The sequence below is a fragment of the Narcine bancroftii genome, chromosome 2, assembly GCF_036971445.1.
Source record: "Narcine bancroftii isolate sNarBan1 chromosome 2, sNarBan1.hap1, whole genome shotgun sequence".
Lineage (NCBI taxonomy): Eukaryota > Metazoa > Chordata > Chondrichthyes > Torpediniformes > Narcinidae > Narcine > Narcine bancroftii.
In genome coordinates, this window is record NC_091470.1 from 171,105,800 (window position 1) to 171,127,230 (window position 21,431).

A 21,431-nucleotide genomic window follows, 5' to 3' on the forward strand; every position below is an offset into this window, starting at 1 on the left:
GCAGCAATAGATATTCACCAAGACAAATGGTTACTTCAACAAAAGTCAATTTAATTTTCTTTAAACATAAAAGTAGGATCAAACTTTAACTTTGCTATTAACGTAACCCCCTTCTAATTCTAAGACCACGTGTAGGTATATGTTTATGATTTATGGTTGTTTTATGACTTTCCCTTTAAGGATTAATTGTTTTTGTATAGTTACCATAGTTGCTATTACATCATATGTCGTAATATCCGAACGGATCGGGAGTTCTCTTCTCAGTCTTGGAATGACCATGGAAGAGGTGTCAGCTCTCGAGAAAATTTTATTTGAATTTATTCTTATTATTTATTATTAATCATTTATTATTTTAATTTGTTTGAAGTTAAGTATCGTTATCATTTACAATATGCTTTATTTTATGAAGTGCAAAGCTATGAAAATGTTTATTTGCTTTTATCAACAGAAATTAAAATGATTTACGCTGCAATTACGAAGTTTGATTTATTTGGATGAATAGGATACAATTCGGAATATCGAGGCTTACTTCTCTTGGAAGGTGATCTGTTTTGAGATTGAAAAATATTAAAATCTGGAAAGTATCACCTACAATTTATTAAAAGAAAATTATAGTGCATTTTATAAAGAAAGAAGTTAAGATTTAAAGTAAGTCTGTAGAAAATTCTAGAAGCCTTTGTTAGAACATGTTTACCTGCAATTGGACAGCTTAAAATTAAGCTGAGGCCTCAGTGAGGACAGAAGGTGCTGTTGACTTTAGTGAGATAAGATATAACTCTGCAGAAAAAACATAAGATACCATTCTACCAGCCAGGCAAATTGGCAGGAAGCCCAGTTTCTGTGCTCTATAATAATAATAACGCAGGCAGTTTGTGTGGAATACTACAGAACACAGACCTAAGGCAGCCAGAAATACTCTTAAAGGAACCACGCAAGGTACAATTTTTTTTTACAGTTCCAAGAAGAGGCCAAGAAGACAGGCTAAAGTATGAAGAATCCAATGTGGAGAAGAAGAATTCTCGTTGGGCTTAAGACCTTGACCAAGCAGCTCCTCTCACCGAGCTGTCTGATCGTGAGTCGAGCCAGCAAGGCGCATGGATAAAGCTTGGCAGAAGGTTGGATTCAGTGACCAGAGAAGAAGTGGCTTCAACTACCAAGCAGGAAGAAGACTCCATTAAGGCATTGCAGACCTCAATGGCTGGTTTAGAGGTTAGTAGAACTGGAACAGATTAATGTACTTTGCAAAGCCCCACTGGTGCTGTACTGAGCGAAATGCTGAAGATAGAGAATCAGGGGTATCTGAATGTTCAGATGTGAACCCCGATGATAGCATTTCCAAAGTTATGAGTATAGGAAGATCTTCAAAGTCTTCAAAGATATATAGAGTGAGTACAGCTTCGCAAGCTTCAAGCATATTGGCTATGCATGCTAAGGCGCAAGCAGACTTGGTTACTATCTGTGCTCAACATGAGTTGTTTGTGAATAAACATGCTTTAGAAGATATAGAAGCTGAAGTGAAAAATCAGCACCTTATGCAAGAAGCTGAAATGAATAAACAACAATTCCAGCTGGAGGAACAAAAAAGATTATTGATGAGAGAAAAGACTAGAGCTTGAGGAACAACATGCTATGAAGATGGCCAGAGTAAAAGCAAGAGCTCAGGCTTCTGCAAGATCTATTAATCAGCCTGAAGTACCCAAGGAGCCACCAGGAAGGAGATCAATGGGTATCGCAGTCTCAAGAAATGAGTCTACCTGACCAAGTAGCCCTGGGTGGTGCTACTGGTGCTCCAATGTAAGTGAGCAACCCTGTGGAAAGGGCTAGCGACCTTCTATCTTTTCCCAGCGCACAATTTATGAACCTTCCTGAAAGAAGAGCATTTCAACCAGGTTCAACCATGCAAGTTGATCATATTCAACAACTGACGTCTCAACCATGTGTTGCTGAAGAGCCAGCGATAAGTCAAGAATTTCAACCAATGCCATCGTTTACATATCAAGGTTTACATACCTATGGCACCACTTCAAGTTTAGCCAACTCCATTGACAACAAGACAACCAGTCGCAAGCCATGGAGGACAAGACAATATATCATTATACATATCGAAACAAAATGAAATTTCTGCTACGTTAACGCAGCCACAAGGTTCATATGGTTTACCTAAGAAGGAAATTCCAGTTTTTAATGGATAACCATTGCAATATCTGACGTTCATGAATTCCTTTGAACATCACATTGAAAATAATACTAAAAAGGCCAAAGAACGTCTGTATTACCTGGAACAGTATACTGGAGAACAGGTGAAGGAGTTAGTCAAAAATTGCCAATATATGGATCCAGACCAAGATTTAAAAAGGGCCAAAGAATGATTGCATCATCACTATGGCAACGAGCATAAAATCACAAGGGCCCACATAGACAAGATTTTTCTTGGCCAGCAATAAAATCAGAGGATGCAAAGGTTTTGCAAGCATATGCACTCTTTCTGAGAGGATAGAAACATAGAAGATAGGAGCAGGAGTAGGTCATTCGGCCCTTCGAGCCTGCCCCGCCATTCAATGAGATCATGGCTGATCTTAAAGTTCAGTACCCCGTCCCCGCCTTCTCTCCGTCACCCCTAATTCCCTTATATTGAAGAAATAGATCTAATTCCCTCTTAAATATATTTAATGAACCTGCCTCTACAGCCCTCTGTGGCAATGAATTGGTAAAGATAGGAATGGGAAGTCGTGTACATGTGCAAGAGCTGAATGTGCTTGCTAATTTGACGATTATTGTACATAAATTACCGTACAAGTTAAAGGACTTATGAAGAACCAAAGCCACAGAGCTTAAAATGTTTTCTGGAAGGGATGCTACTTCTGAGGATGTAGTACAATTTTCGGAATGGCATGTGCATGTTAACACCGTACCAGGATTTGGAAAAATTAAGGATACTTCAATAATTCCTAAGGATGCAAAGAAGTCTAAAACATCATCTCCACAAAACCAAAGGGAAGTACCTTTGTTACTGCTGTGTCAGATGATCAAACTGTTCAGGAAAGCTGTTTGTATTATAAAGAACAACATGCTTTAGAAAAATGTTCACAATTGGAGAATGGGAATTGGGGAAGAATGGAATGTGTTTCGGTTGCTTGTGTAAAGGACACATCAGCAAAACTTGTAACAAGTGACTTAGTTGTGATATATGCAGTTTAAGACATCTCAAGTATTGCATATTCAAAAGAGTAAAGTTGAGAAGGATGTCAAACAATTTGAATCCAAGACTAAAGACACAATCAAAGAGAATGCCTCAGCTTCGGTTCAGACAAAGTCTCACTGGGGCCGGTGACAAAGCTCTCTCAATAGTTCCTGTACAGGTTAAAGCTAAAAAAAAAGAAAGCTTCATACTGAAGACCTACACATTTCTTGATCCAGGAAGTACCGCAACATTTTGTAATGTTGAATTAATAAATAAACTTAATCTTAATGGTAAAAGATCACAGACCTTGTTGAAGGCAATGAACGATGAAAGGAACATTGAAACTAATATAGTTTCAGGTTTACATATTGCTGAATTGGATAGCAATGAATTTTGCGATCTTCCAAGTGCATGTACTCAGAAGATTATGCCTGTGAATAGGGAGAATATTCCATCCCAGGATGATATCAAACAGTGGGATCATCTAAAAGATGTTTACTTACCCAAGATTGATGCTAAAATCAAGATGTTAATTGGATTAGATGTACCAGAGGCTCTTGAACCTCTAGAAGTAATAAGGAGTCAAAATGACGGACCTTATGCTATGAGAACATTGCTTGGATAGACAATTAATGAACCATTAGAAGGAAAAATGAATAATGATAAGGAATTGTTGAATGTTAATGTTAGCAGAATTTCAGTTGTCAAACGTAATGATCTATGGGAACAACAGTTTAAAATTGATTTCCATGAATGTCTCACATATATTCAAGAATTGTCAAAGGCGGATAAACAGTTTCAGGATTTAGTTTCAAATTCTGTGAAACATGTTGATGGTCATTACTGTATTGAAGAAAAAATTCAAAAGAAATTCTCCCTTTTATTTGGAATATACCAATGTCATGTTGGACATGATAACCAAGGGTTATATGGAAAAGGATCAGAAGATAACTTGGAACGTAAAAATGATACTTACCTCATCATGGAGTTATACATCCACTAAAGGAGAAACTACGTGTAGTATTTGATTTCACGGAGTTTCATTGAATTCTCAACTTCTACAAGGTCCAGACTGAACCAGTATCTTAATAGATGTTCTGATAAGATTTTGTAAAGAGCCCTATTGTGATTGTAGCAGATATTGAAGCGACGTTTCATCAAATGAAAGTGCCATCAGAAGATCGTGATTTTCTATGATTATTATGGTGGCCTAATGGAAATTTCGGTAAAGATATGATTGAATACAGAATGACAATTCATTTATTTGGAACAACTTTGTCACCAAGTTGTGAAAACTTTGCTCTCAGGAAATGTCCTGAAGATGATGAAGAGAAATTTCATTCTCAAGCTACAACCATCATCAGAAATAATTCGTATGTTGATGATTGTCTCACTTCAGTGGCTTCAGAAAAATAAGTAATAGATCTTTATCAGAGTTAAAAGATATCTGTAATGAAGGAGGTTTCTTCCTTACGAAATGGATTAGCAACAGTTGAGATGTGTTGGCTGTAATTCCTGAGGCAGAAGGAGCAAAGGAGATAAAACATCTGGACTTGGATTGTGACGTTCTACCTGTTGAAAGAATTCTGGGAGGGCAATGGTAGGTTCAATCTGATGGTTTCAATTCAAAATAGGCCTTTAACAAGAAGAGGTATTCTTTCTATCGTAAGCTCAATATATGATCCTTTGGGGATATTGGTACTAGTAGTATTAATAGCCAAGAAAATTCTGTAAGAATTGTGCAAAAGAAAATTTGGTTGGGATGAAGCTACACTAGATTACTTCGCACAAGACTGGCTGAATTGGATTGAATGTCTTAAAATGTTCAAAAATTTTGATGTCGACAGATGTTTTAAACCTACAGACTTTGGAATTGTCACATTTGCTCAATTACCCCATTTTGTTGATGCAAGCAAAGGTGGTTTTGGTCCTATCAATTATTTAGTACTGCAAAATTATCAAGAATGAATATGTTGTGGATTTATAATGGGTAAAGTCAGAGTGGCTCCATTAAAGCCAGTCAACATACCTCAAATGGGATTGACTGCTGCTACTATGGCGAGCAAAATGGACAAAATGTTAAGAAGGGAATTACAGATGGAGTTAACAGATTCTGTGTTTTGGTCTGATAGTACATCGAATCCACGCTACTGAAGATCAAACTGCTCTGGGTAGGTCACGTCTCCATAATGGAGGACCATCACCTTCCCAAGATCGTGTTATATGGCGAGCTCTCCACTGGCCACCGAGACAGAGGTGCACCAAAGAAGTGGTACAAGGACTGCCTAAAGAAATCTCTTGGTGTCTGCCTCATTAACTACCACCAGTGGGCCTCAAACCATGCATCTTGGCGCCTCACAGTTCGGCGGGCAGCAACTTCCTTTGAAGAAGACCGCAGAGCCCACCTCACTGACAAAAGAAAAACCCAACACCCAACCCTAACCAACCAATTTTCCCTTGCAACCGCGTCTGCCTGTCCCGCATCGGACTTGTCAGCCACAAACGAGCCTGCAGCTGACATGGACATTACCCCTCCATAAATCTTCGTCCGCGAAGCTAAGCCAAAGAAAAGACATCAGTACTTAAAATACATTAATAATAAAACCATGAGGTTTCGTACTTTTGTGACTTACAGAATTAATGAGATCGAGAAGGTTTCATTATAATCAATGGAGATATATTAAAACAATGGATAATGCAGCTGACATGGCTTCACGAGGTTCAAAAGTTCAATCGTTTCTGAAAAGAGCCAACACCTAGGGGGGGTTTGTCCTCAATTTCTTTTGCAATCTCAAGAGGATTGGCCTCAAAATTCAGAAAAGTTAAAGGAAATTTCTATGGAGGATCCAGAAATCCAAAACACTAATGGATCTAATTTTACAGGAGCTCAACTAGAGTTATGTAAAGCAATTCAAAATTGGAATCAACATCAAATTCATGATTCATTACTTCAAAAGGAAATGAATTGGATATTTAACCTGCCTTCCAGATCACATCATGGTGGTGTGTGGGAAAGAATGACTAGATCAGTCAAGAAAATTCTTGATTCTAATTTAAATAATCAAATGCTGAATGACGACAATCTTCAGACAGTATTGTGTGAGATTGAAGCTATTTTAAATAATCGTCCAATAACTAAAGTTTCTATCAATTCGAATGTCATCGAGGCACTTACACCGAATCATCTCTTACTTCTTAAATCTAAACCTTTAATGCCTCCGGGTCAATATCAGAAAGAATATATTTATGCAAGATGCAGATGGAGAGAAGTGCAGTTTTTTGCAGATTTATTTTGGAAAAGATGGATTAAAGAATATCTTTCAATATTACAAGAAAGACAAAAATGGTCTAAAGCTAAACGCAATTTTGTACGCGGAGACATTGTAATTATCATGGACGATTCTGCACCAAGAAATTCTTGGTTGTTGAGAAGAATCGGGAAACAGTTCCAGACAAAAAAAGGGTTTGTTCGACAAGTGTGGATTAAAACCAAAACTGGTTACCTAAATTAACCCATTGCTAAAATCGGTCTTCCACAAGAAGGCAAAAGTTTTGATTTTTAATTTGATTCTTACCATATTTACTTCTGTATCTGTAATAGTAATTATTATGTATTAGTCATTAATGTCTATTATAATAATTAGGAGCCAGAATGTAGAGGTTAAAACCTTTATGTTTGTTTTATGACTTTCCCTTTAAGGATTAGTTGTTTTTGTATAGTTACCATAGTAACTATGATGTCATATGTCATAATATCTGAATAGACCGTTCAGACTCTTCTCAGAATTGGAATGACCATGGAAGAGGAGTGAGCTCTCGAGAAACTTTTCTTTGAATTTATCCTTATTATTTATCATCATTATTACTCATTATTAATCATTTATTATAATTTTTATTCATTTATATTTGTTTGAAGTTTAGATAATTATCATTTACAATTTGCTTTCTTTTATGAAGTGCGAAGCTATGAAAGTGTTTATTTGCTTTTATCAATGGAAAATTATGCTGCAATTACAAAGTTTTATTTATTTGGATGATAAGGATACAATTTGGAATATCGAGGCTCACTTCTCATGGAAGGAAACATGTTTTGAGATTGAGAAATATTAAAAGCTGGAAAGTGTCACTTATAGTATATATGTTCAGAGAAGAACAAGTCAGAGATAGTCTGTTCCTTGAATTGTCATTCCAGAAATGTGCTTTAATGAAATTATATACATTCACAATTTTGGTGCTGCTATTGGGAAGCTCATTAACGACACCAAACCATTACCCACCTCCCAGCAAGTGAGAAAAAGTCATTTTCAGGCTCTGCTTCTTCCCAAGGCCCCAACCACAGTGGAACCCAAAGGAATATCACGTGACCAGAGGTATTAATAAAATTGTAATTTTCTTATCCTCAAAGATACTTCTCTCCTTTTATTCCATCTGTATATTACATTCACTTATTTTGCCAATATTATGGGCAATGCTACACTTGGTGCACATAGTTATTTTCATATTCCAGACAATTTTGCAAATTTGTTTCTTTTATCTGCTATGTTCATTGGTCTAAACTGAACTTTGAAATTACGAGGCACTCAAAACAGTTTCCATCCTTCAGTTATCCATTATTCATTTTGGGAGGTTCTGGTGCTCATTCTCAATATCGACTTGATCTGCAGGTTGACCTGCTTAATCGTGATAGGTGCTCTATGAATCGACAGACTTAAAAGTAATACACTCACTTTATCACTAATGAAGTGTTGAACATCATCTCCTTCAGTTAGGAAATCTTTCCAATTCAGGCCAGCTTCTTTCCACAAGGCCCCAACTTTCTTATGGCTCTGTTAACAATAAAAGTGAAATGCTGACTCCAAATTTAATTAACACAGACACAAGAAAACCAAATTACTCCATGTTTCTCTGTTATATGAATGTGAGATATCAGTTGTGAGCCAGTAAATCCTGCACTGATTTCTCCTTTTCACTCACCATTTGTTTGCATAAAAGGTGCAAAATTTCTGCAAGTAGAACCCCTGCTCTCCCCACAGGAAGTAAAGGTTTACTAAGTTCTCTGGAAGAGAAGGAAAATTTACATATAGTTCAGATTCCTGCAAAACATCCTGAGAATCTTTACAATTGTAGTCCTCTATAGCTGCAAATAATTCTGGCATGTTTAGTCCTGGGAGCAGAGAAGAACTGAGAAATTACAGTGCGCTCCATAATGTTTGGGACAAAGACTTTTCCATGTGTTCCACAGTTTTAAATTTGTAAACAAACAATTCACATATGATTAAAGTGCACACTCCAGATATTATTCAAGGCTAATTGTATACATTTTGGGTTGGCCATTTAGAAATTACAGTACTTTTTATACATAGTCACCTCATTTCAGGACACCATAATATTTGGGACAGAGCAATGGTATGAATATTAAAGTAATCACCTTTAGTAATTTGTTGTACAACTCTTGCATGCAATGACTGCTTGAAGAATTTGATTTATAGACATCACTTGGAGTATCTTCTCTGGTAATGCTCTACCAGGCTTCTACAGCCATCTTCAGCTCCTGCTTGCTTCAGGGGCTTGTTCTCAAGTTCTTTTCTTCAGCATGAAGGCATACTCAATTACATCAGGTGGCTGACTTGACCATTCAAGAATTTTTCAATTTTTTAGCTTTGAAAAACTCCTTGTTCGGGATCATTGTCTTGCTGTATGATGAAGCTCCGTCCAATGAGTTTGAACATAGAACATTACATCACAGTACAGGCAGGCCCTTTGACCTCGATGTTGTGCTGCCCATATATACCTTAAAAAAACTAAACCTGTAACCCTCCATTTTTATTTCATCCATGTGCCTATGAATCTCTACAGTCCCCTCACTTTTCAGCTTCCTCCACCATCCCTGGCAAGGCATACCAGGCACACACAACTCTGTGTAAAAAAAAACTTACCCCTGATGTCTTCCCTCCCTTCAATTTGTACCTATGTCCCCTGGTGTGTGCTTTAACTGCCCTGGGAAAAGGGGACTGGCTTCCCACCCTATCTATGCCTCTCATAATCTTGTAGACCTCTATTAAGTCTCCTCTCATCCTTCTATGCTCCAGAGAGAAATGTCCTTGGTCACCTAACCTTGCATCATAAGACTCATTTTCCAATCCAGTCAACATCCTGGTAAATTTCCTCTGCACCCTCTCCATAGCTTCCAGTCCTTCCTATAATGAGGTGACTGAAATGAACACAATATTCTAAGGGTGGTCTAACCAGAGATTTGTAGACTTGCAACATGACCTCTCGACTCTTGAACTGAATTCCCCTATTGATGAAGCCCAGCATCCCATAGGCCTTTTTTGAATACTTATTTTTGATTTGTTTTCAAAATTATACTTAATAAAATCTTCAATAGCACAATATATTAAACCTTTTTTCTTACCAACAACAACAAAAACAAAACAATCCCTCCTTCCCCCTTTCCATACCTACAGATCCGCACACCATCAGAGCTTACAAATCTTTTAAATACATAGAATACGATTAGAAAAATCATGTTTGGGTATGTATAATATCAGCATTTATATACCTTTCTGTTACAGTTACTGGCCCCTATGTGGTCCAGATATGGCTGCCAAATCTTTACAAAAGTGTCATACTTATTCTTTACATTATGTGATTTTTTTTCCATAGGTATACAGCTGTTCCTTTCCACAGTGCATCGTGCTGTAAGTAGAAGGAAGTCGGACTTCCAGTGCTATTTTTAAAAATGAGATATGAAATTTGGTCAATATAGCTCAGGGTCACTTGTGAAGGCCACTCCTGTTATCCTGGTTCATTTTTCTGCGATTTCTTACCAAAATGGCCTCACCTTCACACATGACCACGTGGCATGTAGAAAAGTTCCTGTCTCAATCCCATATCTGAAACACACCTCTGATATTTCTGCTTTTGATCTGTGTATCTTTAGTGGGGTAAGATATAATTGGTGTAAAAAAATTGTACTGAACCAGTCCCTATCTTGCATTTATAATTGATGTCATGCGGTCCTTACACCAATCTGACCAGCTTCTTTCTGAAATCACCACACCCAAGTCCGACTCCCACCTTTTCCTTGACCTCTAACCCTGGTTTTGCACTTTCGCTCTGGAGAGCATAGTACATTTTTGTTATAAATTTGGATATATTCCCCATCCAAACCGTTCATTCAGTTTGACTAATTTCAGGTGGGGTCAATGTTGGTCCCCATCTTTCTTTTAAGAGTGATCTAAGCTGGAGAAAACAGAAGGAGGTCCCAATGGCCACTCTGTATTTGTGTTTTAGTTGTTTGAAGGACATTCCTTCCACGTAACAGTCCTTAATATATCTTATACCTTTGTCATACCACAAATTTAATATTCTATTGCCCATGTTCATAGGCAACAACACATTTTTACAAAATGGTGCTTTTATTGATATTTTATTAATGAATGTATCCTATATATTCATTAATTTCTTGCCACATTCTGATCATATGAATTAGAATTGGATTATCAGTTTTTTTCTTCTAGAGATTTGACACTCCATTTATAGGTAAAATCCTTTGCTTCTCCCTCCCCTATTGAGTTCATTCCCATCTGAATTCAAGAGAAAGGGGGAAGGGGCTGTCTTCTACAAAGAAGGCTGTGAGAAATCTAGCCTGTACAGTTAGGTGGTATTTTTTGATATCTGTAAGTCCATGTCCTCCCAGCCCGTAGTCTATGTCAGTTTTTACACTGAGATTCTTGGTACCTTTTATTCCATAGGAACTGTCTAATATGGTTGTTTAGTATCTTAAAAATGTTTTTTGGTAATGGAATAGGCAGCATTTGAAAAAGGTATTGCAATATTGGCATCACTTTCATTTTGATGCAGTTAACCCTTCCCACCAAAGTATTCAGGAGGTCTCTCAATTTCTGCAGGTCTTCTTCAATCTTCCCCCAAAAGAGGAACATAATTTATACAGATTTTGTAAATTGTCATCAGTTGCTATTCCAAGATCATTTATTCCATCTGTCTTCCATTTAAATTTACTTCCTTTTTGGTATCTTTCATGTTCAAAATGTGTCAATGGCATTATCTCACTTTTGTCCATATTTATTTTATAACCAGATATTCTTCCATATTTTTCTCATGCTCCTTGTAATTTTTCCAAAGATTTAGCCGGGTCTGATAGGTATTGTAGCATATCATCGGCAAATAGATGAATTTTGTCGTCTTCTTGTGCAACTTTGAAGCTCTGTATATCTGGATCCCTTCATATCATCTCTGCCACCAGTTGAATCGCTAAAATAAAAAGCACTAGAGACAGGGGGCATCCCTCTCGATCAACTCAAGGGGATCGCTGCTGACACCTGATTATTGGCTATTGCTTGATCAAAAACTTCAATAAAATCATGGAAATTAATAATAATTTTGCTGTGGAACACTGAGCTTTTAAAACTGTATTTAAATTCAGGTTGAGAGTAGGAAAAAAAAATCAAAGCAGCTTAATCATGGAAAGCCAATGGATTATGCAAACACAATCATGTAACAGCTGCTGTTGAGATAGATAAATACAATAATTAAACGTGGACATAAATATCTCTGCAAATCAAATTAAAAATGACTGAAGGTATTTTTTGCATTTTGAACACCAAATTATGAAGTACTGTTTATTGTGCGAGCATGGTGGTCTGGAGAAATGCTGTTTCGTTGGGTTGTATATGTATGGTCAGATGATAATAAACTTAAAAATGAGAAAGGTGTAGACTGGGAATGGTTGTACAGACAAATAAAATGTTTACAACGTGTGTACAAATAAATATTACCGGAACAACAAAATAATGGGATGATCAACGAAGAGGCATGTTGTGTAGAAAATTAGATACATACAGACATTGCCAGAGTTCTAAAATAACAATGTGAAGAATTTTTACATTGCTGAGCTATGTTATGCTTCATTGAACAAAACTGATGCATATTAAAAGAGAAAAGATAATGGGGAATGATTCCAGTTTGTAAACTAAGTAAATAACATCATCAAACAAGGAGGATTGTCAGGGTTCAAGAAGGCAACCCACCATCACCTCAGTGGATCTAAAGAGGAATATTAAATGTCAGTATTGCCACAGATCAAATGTTCCACGAAAAAGCTACCAACTAAGAAAATCACAAAGAACGCCTTTTCCAAGATTAAAATGATTTAAGAAAAAATGGCGTTCAGTGAAAATCAAGCCTACTGAAGATTGGATTTGATCTCAATTCAATATAGGTTAAGAACCAGGTGCAGAGCAGATCCAAACCATTTCTACTTTGAATTTGCAGTCTAATATCTCAAATGAAACACATGTTCACGTACGAAGATCCATGCTCAAAATTAGACGAGTGGATGAAAGGAAACTGATCTGCAATGGGATTAAATGTTACGATTTCCTTAATATTGACTCAACGAATTGCTGTAAAAATAAAATGTTTCTTACGTAAATAATTCTCTCATAGAGATTCCTCCTTCTTGTAACATGGGTGTGACAAGTTCACCCAGATACAACCATATATGTGGTACATCAATGGCCATATCTTCCGCCAATTCCAAGAGTTCTAAAAACCTAAGAAACAAATAAATATGAGACGAGAAACCTTCATTCCATTTCAAAATAATTTGTCTACTTATTTACAAGAAAAAAAAACACACCATGATTTTATACTCAACCAAAAGATTGAAACGACAGCATGAAAGTCAGAACAATATTGTGCTTGAGTTCTCATCCTCCACCATTAACACCCACTTGTTATTCTCTCTTCAGAAGCCCTCCCACTTCAATGTAACCTAATGGCATCCGGGCAAGCCTATGAATAGCCCTTGAAGCCTTGCAGTTAATGAATAGACAAAACACCTGTGGCATGTAGTTAACTTACTCGATATGTATAGAGGAATGGGAATGAAACACGCTACAGTGTTTGCTACTTTTAATTATTATACTTGCTAAATGCACAAGTTCAGATCTTTGATAACATGCATGACAAACTCTGATTGATATGCACACTCTGGACTGACACTTGACAAACACCAATCATAATATATTGTAGAATTAGTTAAATCAATGCATTTTGCTACCAAAGCTCCCAGAAAATTTGCAGTCTATATTTGAGGGAGGGGGAAATTAAATACAAGTAAAAAATCTTTGATTAAATCATAAACACTGCTCATCTTTAATTATCATTTGTCCGACTGCAATGAAGGAATCAATAACCAATCAAGTTTGAAGTGAAACATGAAAGTTTGGGTAAGCAGAGGTTGAAGTTAAAACACAATGCTGGAGCAACTCAGCAAGTCAGCGTACCCTATTTGATGGCATACAAGACCCACTCCCCCCCCCCCCCTAAAAATGGCTCAAAAATATTCCCCAGATCTTGTAGGTGAAGTTGAAATTAGGGCGATAATAGTGAGTTATGCCGACAGTGACCATTGTCACTGCATGGCTGACTAGCACCACCGCCATCAACAGGACGGTGGGATGTGTGGGGGCTGGTGGCAGGACGGTGGGATGTGTGTGGGCTGGTGGCAGGACGGTTGGGGTGGTGGGATCAGTGTGAGGGCTGGTGGCGGGCTACTGGAAGACTCTCTTGGTGGCCTGCTGTTAGACCCTGCACTGGTCCCACTGCCCTGCTTTTCCCACTTGACAGCCTGTCACCAGACCCCACACTAGATCCTACTGCCCTGCTCCCCTCCGACAGCCCGCCACTAGTCTCCACACTAATCCCACTGCCCACTCTCCCCCTGACAGCCCGCCACCAGCCCCCACACTGATTCCACTGCCAATCTCCCCACTGAAAGCCCACCACCAGTCCCCAGATTCCATTGCCTTGCCTCCCCCGACAGCAAGCTCTCATACCGATCCCACAGCCTTGCCTCCCCCGACAGCCCGCCCTCACACCGATCCCACAGCCTCGCCTCCCCTGACAGCCCGTCCTCACACAAATCCCATAGCTCCACCTCCCCAACAGCCTGCCCTCACACCAATCCCACAGCCCTGCCTCCCCGTCCCCACCCCGATATCACAGCCCCGCTTCCCCACTGACAGCCTGCCACGTCCCCACACTGATCCCACTGCCCTGCTCCCCGACTGCCTGCCACCAGTCCCCACATTGATTCCATCACCTCACTAACCTCGACAGCCCATTACATCCCCACAGTAATCCCACTGCTCCGCTCCCCCCGACAGCCCATCACCAGTCCCCACACCAAACCCACAGTCCCATTCCCCCCCACAGCTCGTCACTAGTCCCCACACCGATCCCACCACCAAGATTGCCCCGACAGCCCGTCACCAGTTCCCACCGTCCTGCTTCCCCTGACAGCCCGTCACCAGTTCCCACCGTCCTGCTTCCCCTGACAGCCCGTCACCAGTTCCCACCGTCCTGCTTCCCCCGACAGCCCATCACCAGTTCCCACCGTCCTGCTTCCCCTGACAGCCCGTCACCAGTCCACACACTGATCCCACTGTCCTGCTCTCCCCTCCCGCCCCCCACCAGGAAAGAGTGGAGCAGTGGGTCCAGCGTGGCGACTGACAGCGGCAGTTTGTTTTTATAAATGTTTTCTGCTGTAGCTGCTTTTGCTTTCTTTTGTAAATTGAGCAGTAATTATTATTAAAGATTTTTTCTGTTGTCCTAGTTGCATATTTAGTCTGATTTTTTTGTTTATACTGTAGCTACATGTTTCTCTTTTAAATATTTTTTTATTGTGTTTAACATTAAAAAATTACATATAATTTTTAAAGGAAGACATATATGCGCATGCATACAAGTACCAAAAAAAAGGATGGAACAGTTCCTTAATTCTTGTAGCTACATATTTCAATAACATTAAGTGCTTATCCGTAAGTACACTAAATAAAATTCTTAATATTTTCTGCTGAAATGGGGGGGGAGGATCTGAAATGCCATAAAATACGGTACTTTATATAGATAAAGATACATAAACCAAATAAGTAGGCAGGTGTCTGAATAAAATGGTGGGGGAGTGGAGCACATGACCAGAGGCAAGAGATAAAAGATGGATAAGGGAGGGAGGGCACAAAAGAGGAGGAGGAGGAGGAGGGGGTTAGTTTTGTGAATGAAGAGGGAAGGAGATGGGAGCTGGAGGAAAGGAGACAGAAGGATAGGGAAGAGAGGGAGATTTAGCAGAAACCTGAGAAGACTATGTTAACATCATCCGGTTGGAGAGTGCCAAGACGGAATGTGAGGTGTTGTTCCTCCAGTTTACCAGTGGCCCTGGCTTGGTGGTGCAGGAGACCGTGGACATGCATACCAACATAGGAATGGGGTGCAGAAATGAAAGTGCTGGCTACTGGGAGAACTCTTTTATTGATGTAGGCGGAGCAAAAGTACTCAGTGAAACAATCTCCCAGTCTGTGACCAGTCTCTCCAATGTAGGGAGGGCCACAACGGGAGCATCAGATGCAATAGATGACACCTGCAGAGTTCACAAGTGTTGCTTCACTTGGAAGGACTGTTTGGAACTCCAAATGTGAAGGAAGTGGAGCAGGCACAAGTGTGACACTTCCTGTGGGCACAGTGGAAGGTGCCAATGCAGTGATTAATGGGAAGGAATGAGTGGACGAGGGAGTCACGGAAGGAGCGGTCCTGGCATGTGGAGGAGGGGAAGATGTGTCTGGAAGTGGAATCATGATGTAGGTGATGGAAATTGTGGAGAATAATAATTTAGATGCAGAGGGTGGTGGGATGGTAGGTGAGGACAAGGAGAATCCTTCCTGTTCTTGTTGTGTGTCTAGGGGCAGAGGGGGCCACGGCAGATGCGCAAGAAATGGAGGAGATGTGGGTAAGAGCTGAGTTGATGGCGGTGGAGGGGAAACCTCATTTTTTGAAGAGGGAGGACATCTCGAATGATCTGGAATGATGACCTCAACTTGGGAGCAGATGCAATGGGCAAGGAGGAATTGAAAATAAGGAACAGAGTGTACTGGATGTGAAGAAGTATAGTCGAGGTAGTTGCTGGAGTTGGCAGGTTTGTGGAAAATGTCTGCAGAAAGCATGTATCCTGAGATGGAGACAGAGAGGTCAAGAAAGAAGTCACTGGAGATGGATCGAGTGAAAATGAGGTCAGGGTGAAAGTTAGCAGCAAAGTAAATAAAGGGTGCATGAGGCAACACCATAGTTGAGGAGCCTTACCTGCGTAGGCTTCCAGCATGGAATGCTCCACAAAAGCCAACAAAAAGGCAGGCATAGCTGAGATCTATGTGGGTGTCTATGGCTATTCCTTTGACTTGGAGAAAGTTGGATGAATCAAAGGAAAAATATTGAGGGTGAGAACAAGTTCTGTCAGCCAGAGGAGAATGGTGGTGGAGGGGGACTGATTTGGTTCAATTAACTAATTAAGTTTCTGATATGTTTTATTGGAACTTTGTTCAGTCCCACAAGATTTGGCAAGCAATTTAGATAAATGACCAAATTATTGAATGAAGGAGAAATTTCAAGTTCCTAGTAATACTTTTTGTTATTATCAGGTTAAAACTTTTTTATTGGGAAAATTAAGTCATAGTTTAAAATTACCTGGACAATCTGCTTTGGAATTATTGCTTACAAAGGAATAAACAAGAAAGTTTATTTCTGAGGTGTATAAGTTATTACAAAATAAAATGCCTAAGTTGAATATTCATAAATCAAGAATGAAATGGAAAGTTGATTTAAATAGAAAGATAGACGAAAACATTTGGAGAAATTTATGGATAGATAGTATGATTAAGGTTAAAAATGTAAGATATAGATTAGTACAATATAATTTTTTACATCAATTATACTTAACCCCTCAGAAATTAAAGAAATTTGAATTAATTTTTTCAGATTTATGTTTTAGATGTGGACAAGAAATAGGTACTTTTTTTCATTCGACTTGGACCTGTTATAAAGTTAAGAATTTTTGGATATGTTAAATTGTTTTTGAGCAGGTATTAAAAGTAAGTTTACCGTTTGATCCAATGATATTTTTATTAGGGGACATTAAGTCGTTTGCTTAATGTATCAAATTGAAATTTTACGTTTAGCTTAGGCCATTTCTAAAAAAACGTATGGCTATTACTTGGAAATCTGGTTTTGTTTTAGAAATGCAAAGATGGCATATTGGAATAAATCCTGTATTCCTTTAGAAAAGATAACGTATAATTTGAGGGATAAATATAATTTTTTTGTAAAAGTATGGAGCCCATATTTAAAAACTCTTGGTGTGAAGATTTACTCTCTCGGTCGCTCCGGTGAGTGTCTCACTCTCCGCAGCTGAAAAGTTGATTATTGTTGTCTTTAAGTGATGATCTCCTTTCTTTGTAGGTGGAAGGGGGAGGAGGGAGGGTTTTAGTGGGGTGGATGAGGGAAGTGAGGGGGGGGGGAAAAGTTTACTCAATTATATAATATTTGTATGAATATGTTATAATTAATGTTATATGATTTAAGATTATAAATAAAATATTTTAAAAAATGTAATGGGAACTCTGAATAGATGCTTGATGTTATAAAAGATAAGCAGTTCTGAATGAAAGTGAAAGCAAAAGAGAGGGCACACAAGGAAGGAAATGTTAATGGGAAGAAAGAGAAAATCGCAAATGTCACTGCACTATTCAAGAAGGGAGGGAGGGAGCAGAAAGGAAATTATAGAATAATTAGCCCGATGTTAGTGGTTGGGAAGGTGTCAGAGTCAACTGTAAAGAATGAGGTTACAAGTATTCAGAGACATATGTCAGGATAGGCCAAAGCTAGCACCATTTCCTTAAGGGAAAATCTTGCCTGCCAAACCTATTGGAATTCTTTGAGGAGGTAAGCAGTGGATGTTGTGTATTTGAATTTTCAGAAGGCCTTTGACAAGGTGCTATACACAAGGCTACTTAACAAGAGCCCACTGTAGCACAGGAAACATACTAGCATGGCCGGAGCATTGGAAGACAAAGATCATATTTTGATTGGCTCCCAATTGGTAGTTTTGTTCCACAGGGTTGGGGTCACTTCTTTTTAAGTTGTATATTAATCATTTTTATTATGAAATGAATGACTGTGGCCAAGTTTGCAGACAAGTTTGGAATAAGATATGAGGAGCAGGTAGTATTCAGAAAAGATGGAGGCTGCAAAAGGATTTAGACAGATTAGGAGAATGGGCAGAGAAGCGGCAAATGAAATATGATGCTGGAAGTTGTACAGTCATCCACTTGGTAGAAATAATCAATGAGCAGACTATTTTTTAAATGGGAAGAAAACTGAAAATACCCAGATGCAAAGGGACCTCAGAGTCCGTGTGCAGGACAGCCTGAAGGAAAACTTGTATTTTGAGATGGTGGCGAAGAAGGCAAATGCAATGCTGGCCTTCAATTCAGGAAGAATAGAATATAACAGCAGGATGTGATGCTGTCTTTAAGGCAGTCACGTAGAGCATTGTGAGCAGCTTTGGGCTCCTCACTAAGAAAGGATGTGCTGACGTTGGGGAGGGTTCAAAGGAGGTTCACACGGATGATTCCACGAATGAGGAGCATTTGACAACTCGTTAGAATTTAGGAGAATGAGGGGGACTCACCGAAACATTTTGAATGTTGAAAGGCGTGGATAGAGTAGATGAAGAAATGGTGGGAGATTTCTGTGGTGGGAGATTCTAGAACAAGAGGGCACCATTTCAGGATTGAAGGGTGTCCGCTTAGAACTGATATGTGTAGGAATTTCTTCAGCCAGAGGGTGGTAAATCTGTAGAAAGTATTGCCACAGACAGTGGCCAGATCTTTGGGTGTACTTAAGGAAGAGATTGATAGGTTCTTGATTAGCTAGGGCAACAAAGGTTATGGGAGAAGGCCAAGCAGTGGGAAAATGGATCAGCAGATGATTAAATGGAGGGGCAGACTCGATGGGCTGAATGGACTATTTCTGTTCCTATGTCTTATAGTGTTAAGGTGACTGCAGAGTTCCAGATATCCCAACCATTTTCATGTGCCACAATGCAGACATATATACTAACACAATGGTCACTATACCTTCAAAGGGAAGGAGCTGTATAGAGTGCTTTGTGCTATCTAAAAGTCAAAGGCATTCTAAAAATGTACCCACTGACTATTTATATCAGATGTCATTGCATATTGTTTTTCTTCATTATGTATTACACACCCTTTGAAGAATTCATCCTTGGGTAGCTTTTCAGACTGTATCAGCTGAAAGAAAAGCTGCCCCATGTGTTCCCTCGTTATCTGACTTCTCTCCAATGTTGATTCCACACCTACTCTTACAAAGACATGGAGAAGGCTCAAGGAATTCAGTTCCTCCACACACTGGAGCGCTTCCTGGAAATGGAAAATATTTCAGTCAAACTGCATTGTTAATTACTTCTTTTTACACAGGGAGCATTTTCCCAAGATACATACTCACCCCATTGACAAATAACCTTGTTCATTTTGTCTGTTAATTAAACTGTTTGTTTTCTATCCCCTTTCTGATTTTCTGTTCCAAAATGACCTAAGAACATTCACTGTCAAAACACACAGCTAATGAGAAACCGATGTGGGGAATGGGGGTCAGTATATACGATGGGGTCAGTATATATGATGGGGGTCAGTATATATGCGGACACAATTGAAGGTTGTAGGAACAATTAGCAGGAATCTGGATTTTAAAAAAATGACCGATAGGACTGGAAACAAACCAAACGTGCAATAAATGTTTTATCATCAATGGAATTACAATCCCTTGCCATTTACTAAAGGACACTTCTCTTTCCTTTCCAATTTACTATTTAGTCATTTACAAGTACAATCAGGAGTTTTGAATGTACCATCACTGGCAGTGGGACCACAAGCAAATATTGACGGGAGTCATGAAACTCCATAATAGAATAAGCAAGGCCTCACAACATAGCAGGAAGGATGAAGCACATTCTGAAAATGAGGAAAATCCTCAAACAATAACTGCAAAATTTTTTATGGAGTCAATTAACAGTTTTGGCAACAGCAAAATTAGCAAGTTAAAGAAAATACAGATTCGGACATTTCAATACATGTATGCTTAATGTCCACGATACGTTCTGTGAAATTGGGCATTATGCGATGTGAACATTGTGTGAACACCATATTATAAACTTAGCAAAGCTATATGGGATACTGTAGTGTACCTGTAAACTTTCTATTTGTAAGTAGGGATCAGTGTGGGGACTGACACGGGATTGTGAGCAGAGAGCGGGGCAGTGGGATCAGTGTGGGGACCGACATGGGGCGGTGGTGAGAGCGCGGGGCAGTGGGATCAGGGTGAGGACTGAGTCAGGGCTGTGGTGAGAGCGCAGGGCAGTGGGATCAGTTGGGATTGATACAGGGCTGTGGGGAGAAAGTGGGGCAGTCAGCTCAGTTTGTGCAATTTCCTATAGTTGCGGACTTGCTCATGGTAACTGAATAATTATGGGACCATGGACATACATGGTCGATCATTGCCCGAACAGACATTACACGGTGTATACTTGTACATACATTTTCATGTACGACATTGTGAAAATTCAGTATTCATAATTAATGAAGAACTATATGGGAAAATGTCAATTCTGTTTTGCAAATACAATTGTTTAGACACTCACTAGGAATTACGTGATAGCTACAGCACAGAAACAGATCACCAAGCCCAAACAAAGCAGATCACATATTACTCAACTTGATTTCCTCCCATCCTTCATATATGGCATAACAGCAAACCTTAAAACCTTCTCAATTTCCAAAAATCTCACCACATTTTGAGGATAAGTTCTTGTGATTGTAACTATTTAATTTGATCTCTTCCACACAAATAGAAATCTTTAGTCAATTAAAATCTTGCACAACTTTCAACATCTTAGTTTTACAAACGAAAACGATGCCCATTCTGTTTCTCCTTTTCTGATCGTGCACTGAATAATACACGAACTCAATAATTCCATGATATTTTACACTGGCAATTATCTAGTATGGGGATCTCCTGATATCTGGGGAACATTAATAGAAACAGCATTCCATAAAAATTATGCAGCTTATTACATTTTCATATTTTATTTTTGACCAGTTATCTTAAATAAACCATATTCACCTTATAATCATTTATGTGTAAAAATTCATCAATAATTGATTTGGATTTTTTCTCCATCGTCTCCACAGCCTCAGCAGCTTTGAGAGGAACTTCAGATTTCACTGGAAGAGGAGGAAATTTAATGAGGCTTCCTTCAACATCGAGGCTGTTTATATCTTGTTGACAGGCATTTAACATTGAAAGGTAGGGACAGCAA

At 38.9% G+C, this 21,431-nt stretch overlaps 1 protein-coding gene and 1 long non-coding RNA gene across 22 annotated transcripts in view; one reads left to right on the forward strand and one right to left on the reverse strand.

The window, feature by feature from the left end:
- The window catches only part of eif4g3b (eukaryotic translation initiation factor 4 gamma, 3b), a 346,564-nt gene that overhangs the window by 12,524 nt on the left and 312,609 nt on the right, over window positions 1-21,431 (reverse strand). For all 20 annotated transcript variants that reach the window (XM_069919086.1, XM_069919084.1, XM_069919085.1 and 17 more), the window contains 5 exons: window positions 21,236-21,336; window positions 19,304-19,476; window positions 12,634-12,759; window positions 8,156-8,237; window positions 7,909-8,007 (listed from right to left, as the gene is read on the reverse strand). In XM_069919086.1, the coding sequence (XP_069775187.1) occupies window positions 7,909-8,007; window positions 8,156-8,237; window positions 12,634-12,759; window positions 19,304-19,476; window positions 21,236-21,336 (581 nt within the window). The remainder of the gene's footprint in view (window positions 1-7,908; window positions 8,008-8,155; window positions 8,238-12,633; window positions 12,760-19,303; window positions 19,477-21,235; window positions 21,337-21,431) is intronic.
- LOC138754603 (uncharacterized) overlaps window positions 6,978-21,431 on the forward strand; it is a 54,877-nt gene continuing 40,423 nt past the window's right edge. For both annotated transcript variants that reach the window (XR_011351850.1, XR_011351851.1), the window contains exons 1-3: window positions 6,978-7,551; window positions 9,848-9,882; window positions 21,304-21,418. This is a non-coding gene — a long non-coding RNA (uncharacterized lncRNA). The remainder of the gene's footprint in view (window positions 7,552-9,847; window positions 9,883-21,303; window positions 21,419-21,431) is intronic.